Raw genomic sequence first — 5,524 nt, 5'->3', positions numbered from 1 at the left:
TTACATTTGTATTGGAACCTGATTTGAATAGTCATTATGGTATTCTCTAAATGTCATTATATTCATCAGACCTCTTGAACCTTTTGTCTCACACCCCTTGGGAGAACTTATTTGAAGAATCGGTTTGCTGGGTATTTTGCAGCTGTTTTGAGCAGAGCTCCAGGAGCAGTAAGTGCTTTTGAGCTCACTCACTGACTTTCCCTATTCAGAAGCCATTGTGGGCAGCCTTTGATGTCAGGCTGGACATGCTCACCGAGATCTCTGGGAGTGCACTTTGCTGTTGTGTGCCTTACATTCATTAGGCATACATTAGTGTTAGGGTTTCCAAACAGTATCACCTGTGCTGGGTCCTCCTCCCACCTCCTGAAGACACGTCTCTGGCAGCTCTCAGCTGCTGGTCAGCTGTAGCTGCTGCAAAGAAGATCCTGTCGGATGCAGTATACCCCACTACTGCCCCATTGCATGCCCTCACTTGACAGCTGTGAGATGGGAGATCTGAGCTGTTCCTGTCCTTAATAACCTCCAAATCCCACCATCCTCCTCTCCTCTTTTTCTCTTCAGTTCTGCCATAGCTTTTTCTCTTTCCATCTCACTGGCTTCCTCTTGTATTCTGTTTGCTTTTTTCCTTCTTTTCCCCTCTTTACTTTTGTTTTCTGTATTTTGTTGTCTTTTGATTTCTCTATCTGGTTTCCCCCATCTTTGCCTACCCCTCCTTTTTCTCTTCTCGCTCTCCCCATCAGTCTCTTTATCTTTGGCTTGTCTGTTTATGTATCTTCTCACCTAATTTGTCTAGGCCCCCACCCCAATCCCCTCCCGCCCCAAGACCCTTTTCTCTTTGCGTACCTGTTAAAAACAGCCCCCTTCCAATTGAGGGATTTAACAGAGAGGGAGAAAATGAGAAGACCAACAGAGAAAGAGAGAGAGAGGGAGGGAAGGGAGTAGGAGAGAGGGAAAGAAAAAGAAAAACAGGCAGCATTTTAATTGCTTTAAAAAAAAGTGGAGATGAAAAACAGAGTTAGCCTGGAGGGGTATGGTGAAATTCTAGCTGGAAGAATTGCAAGACCATATGAGAAAGGAACACCTCGGGCAAAAGAGGGAGATGAGTATTGGTTTTTTATAAAGCATTTTGCATCGATTTCCAGAGAGAAAGCGAGTAAGGCAGAAGGATGGAGATGGATAGAAAAAGAAAGAAAGAAAGAGTAAAAAAGAGAAGGATGGCAGGAGGGAAGAGAAGGAGACTGAACCATCTTTGCTTTTCTTCTTCACACAGCCAAGTCAAAGGAAAAAAGAACAGGGTGAATTTTATGTGAGAGCTTCAGTGTGTCAAGCCAACACATCAGGGTCAGGATATACCTGATATAGCCATTAAATCCAAGCTCACACACTTTCACTAGGTAGAGGATTTTAATTGTAAATTCAGTAAAATGAGTCTGACAGTGAAGCCAGCTCTGCTATTTGCTCACTGACATTCCCACTGCGGCTCCGTTCCAGTGTCTTGTAATAGAGTTTGACAGTGCTGTCACCCAGGCATCAGGCAGGGCTAGGTGTATGTGCATATCAGCTGGCTTGCTTGCGAATAGGTTTTACAGTTTTCTTTGTCATACACTTTGTCACTTAACCTAGAAGCCTTTACTGTGATTGAAGAACTAATTACATTAAAGCACACCAAGATTTCTCATGTAACTCACTAGTATTGACACTGCACAGGTACCCAGGTGAGGGAAGGCTGAGCTTTGTTCCAGAGATAAAAGTAAAATGTTGCTCTTCAGAGTTTTGGGCTTTGGAAGTAGAAAAAAAATTCTAAGTTTCACGTTTTACTTAATGTTTTTTAATTATTGAAAAGGAATATTTAGCATTTGGAATTGAACAAACAGATAGAGTGGAGGTGCCTAGATGAGATTATTGGAGCAGTGAGAGAGGAACCTGCAGGTAAGCCACAGAAAGACCCAACAACAAGGGGAAATGAGCATCTGTCCAAGGGTGTCTTTGAGGCCTGGCACCAACATGGTGTGATGAAAGCTTAAAGATAACAGCAATTTCCACTTTTTGCCTTGACGAGCCCCTGTGGTCGACTAAGCCCTTAATCATGCAGTACATTAGTGAAATGGGTTAAGTGTGGGATGCTAGGCAGCAACAAGTGTCTTATTATTACACCAAAAAATCTGTGTTTGGTGAAAGCTTAAACACATACATCTAACTATTGTTGAAGATAATTATTGTTTTTCTTAATAGGAAATCATCACTGATATAATTTTTGGTAATGTTGCTATTTTTATTATCTCAGATGTTCTTTTCATTTTTAGATGGTTTCAGTTTTTGTCTTTAATTATGAACCAAATAAATTAACATTTGGGTCTGTGCTAAAGTGTCTCAAGCAATTACTTTGCCTTTAATTCAATCTAACCACTAATACAAGGGAACCAAAGTGCAAATGAAACATATTCAGTGACATGGCTCTATATCACCAATATACAGTATGTATCTTGGACTATGGTTATTGATTTCTACACATTAAATAAGGGCACTCAAATTAAAAATAGCTTTAAATGCTAGAGTCATTAAATCAATAAAATGACCCAGTGATTGAGACTTATATAAATAAAATACATAGATATCACCACCAAGTGTAACTCTATTTAGACGGCATAGAGTTTGGGTGCAGCTGTCTGAATTCCTCTTAAGTTATAACAAAGTTGAAATGTAAAGGCAAAATATTTTCTCCACATATCCTTCTCCTCTTAATATATGGCCATTCACCATTTTCTATTTCTGTTTCATTTCCACCCTTCTGACAGATGGAGTAATAGAGCAGTATTGCTACACTCATGCCATTAATTTCTGTAAGTACAAGCAGCAAGCGTGCGTACTGTTGTAATCTCTCTGCAGAAGGGACACTTCAAACAAGTCTGGAATGGAGAAACGGTGCCTTAAGCCCCTTGTTTCAACCTGGGATGCTAATGCATTTCAAGCTTAGTGCTAATAAAATTGAAAAATAAATGGAGGGTAATTGTTTCATGCATTTGAAGGAAGCTGGTTCATTCCATTATGTGTGTGTGTGTGCGGCTGCCTGCATGTGTGCGCGTTTGTGGGTGTGTATTTCAATTTTCAGAATCAGTCGTCTGTTCAATGGCACCGAGCCCATCGTGTTGGACAGCTTGAAGCAGCACTACTTCATAGATCGGGATGGTGAGATATTTCGCTACATTCTCAGTTTCCTGAGGACCAGCAAATTGCTCCTTCCAGAAGACTTCAAGGTATATACCAGCATCACAGCATACTGTATTGTGTGTGTACTTGTCTGCACCATCAGCTTGCCCAGGTTGAACAACATAGTGTAACAACATAAAAGCTTGACATTAGAAAAACCATTTGTCCACACATGCAGTGTATGAAATTCTATATTTTTTCTGAAGATAATACACTGCATGAGAATGTGTTTGTGTTCATTAATGTTTACCTGCCCTGCATGTTTTCAAAATAGACCTGATACCACAACAGAGCCACCAGGTCTGTTTTCACAATGCCTAACATCCTCATCCTCTTCCCGTTCAACACATTAATTACCTGTAGCATAAGAATCTGCAGTATTTATGGAACTTTGGGGGTACAAATATGGAACACACTTGCAATGGTGTAGAGGTAAAATGCTAACTGGCCTAGTGGAGCATGTCCTGGTGTGGTGTGTGTCAAAGCCCTGAGCTGTTGTTTTTCACTCAGATTGCCTTCTATAGAGGTGAGCCCAGGTGAAATAACCTGGATGCTCCTCTGCTTTCCTGTACTCTGATGACCAGCTCCAATGCAGAAAGGCTGTCTCACTGACAGTCAAGGGCTCACTAGCAAGAAAAGCTCTGGCATGTTGGTACAGTGTAACACATGCTTTCTATCCATGCATCTGTGTATGCATACAGTTAGACTATTGAGGCTCCACACACATGGTTACTGTTTTTGTGTCTGCATTGTAAATGAATACACAGGTAAGATATGTCAGTTATCAAAGTATATTAAACATCCAAAGCACATGTTTAAGACAACAAAATTTGCTGTCAGGGTTTAGGTCTACATGTACATTCACAGATTTCCCATTCATACAAGGTATTTTCCGGCTATTGAGGAGACAAACTTATATTTTTGACATGAGCTGTGTGGGTAAAACAGTACAAGTTAATATTTCTTATACTAGCAGCTGTTGAAGTTGGTTGATATGGAGGGCATATTAACAAATAGTTTCATTTACATCCAGCAGATGTGGAGAAACATTGTAGTTTATTTGAAGTTGTGTTTCTGGCCACCTGCCATGTGTAAGTCCACTGTATCCAAAATGTATGGATCTTTATCAACTAAATCCTCTATTGTGTTCAAAAGCTGGTGTAACTTTTGACGCCTATTGTTTGGTTCTGGCTAGGTAGCATTTGATCAATGTTTCAGTGCTTTGTCCCCGGAAACAGCTCACTGCTGCTGCTGAAAATGAGGCTAACGAGAGGGGTGAGAGTGATCTGAAACTGTAAATCACAGCTGTGGAGTTCAGTTGAGGGGAACTACAGAGTCAGGTGATGATTCTTGGTGGGTTCACCACTATAAGCGACCATTACATATAGTGATTTAACCTCATGTTAATTTAAAAATATGGATTAGTGCAGCATTAAACCAAACTTTACTAGTAAGTTAATTTCACCCCACAATTACCCATACAACCACATGTGGCTTTGTCAGAATTATTATATATTCTGTCTACAACTACATCCTGTTTTTATTCAGTGATACTGTCTCCTAGGTGCATTTACTCATCCATTTCACTCCACCTTAACTTGCATGACCTTTCCACTAGGCTGGTGCTTGTTGATCATTCTCTATGGAACAAGGCGAGGCCAATCCTTTGAAAGCCAGGGGCAAACTCTCCAGGCCTCATGGATGGTCTGAATAAGAGCCAAACCTCCGACAAAAGAACATGTCATGAAAGCTCTGAATATTTTGGCAAACGATGGCCTGACTCAGAACCGATTAGTTTTTCCCTTCTTATCCATGCTTTTCCCTCCCTTTTTGTGAAGTCTTGACAGTCTAATCAGGCACCACGGCAGAAGAGAATGCATTGGACTTCATTATTTCTACTCATTACGATCCCCTCGTATAAGTCTGTGTTGATATGCATACCTTTCAATTTGCGTGAAGCCGGGGGAAAAAAATGCAAATAGTACGAGGCAGAATTGAGCATGTCCTTATCTGAACACAATCAGGACTGCCGTCGCCCGAGGGCCAGGTCTGTTCTGTAGCTGGCAGCCACGGCACTGTGTGTTTTGCTAAATCAATGTGAAAGTCTGAGCAGAAAAGGAAAGAAAATTTTCAGTCTACATCAATGGAACCAAAATCATCACTATTAATATCCTCCCTCATCTCATTATTCAAACTACAATTAATCACTAGAGTGTAAGCAATGCTCAGTCACGTCAAGGGCATGGCTATAAACCGGTGAGTTAGTGGTTTCTGCATCAGTTTACTGTGGTTTTTGTTTTGCACTTTAAATTGATAA

General features: G+C 40.7%; 1 protein-coding gene across 2 annotated transcripts in view; it reads left to right on the top strand.

Moving 5' to 3' along the window:
* The window catches only part of kctd15b (potassium channel tetramerization domain containing 15b), a 24,180-nt gene that overhangs the window by 7,085 nt on the left and 11,571 nt on the right, over nt 1–5,524 (top strand). For both annotated transcript variants that reach the window (XM_020592449.1, XM_020592448.1), the window contains exon 3: nt 3,110–3,254. In XM_020592449.1, the coding sequence (XP_020448105.1) occupies nt 3,110–3,254 (145 nt within the window). The remainder of the gene's footprint in view (nt 1–3,109; nt 3,255–5,524) is intronic.

This window comes from Monopterus albus, unplaced genomic scaffold, assembly GCF_001952655.1.
Source record: "Monopterus albus unplaced genomic scaffold, M_albus_1.0 scaffold17.1, whole genome shotgun sequence".
NCBI lineage: Eukaryota > Metazoa > Chordata > Actinopteri > Synbranchiformes > Synbranchidae > Monopterus > Monopterus albus.
Note: the sequence above shows the minus strand (reverse complement) of the source record. Positions and strands in the feature narration are given on the sequence as shown.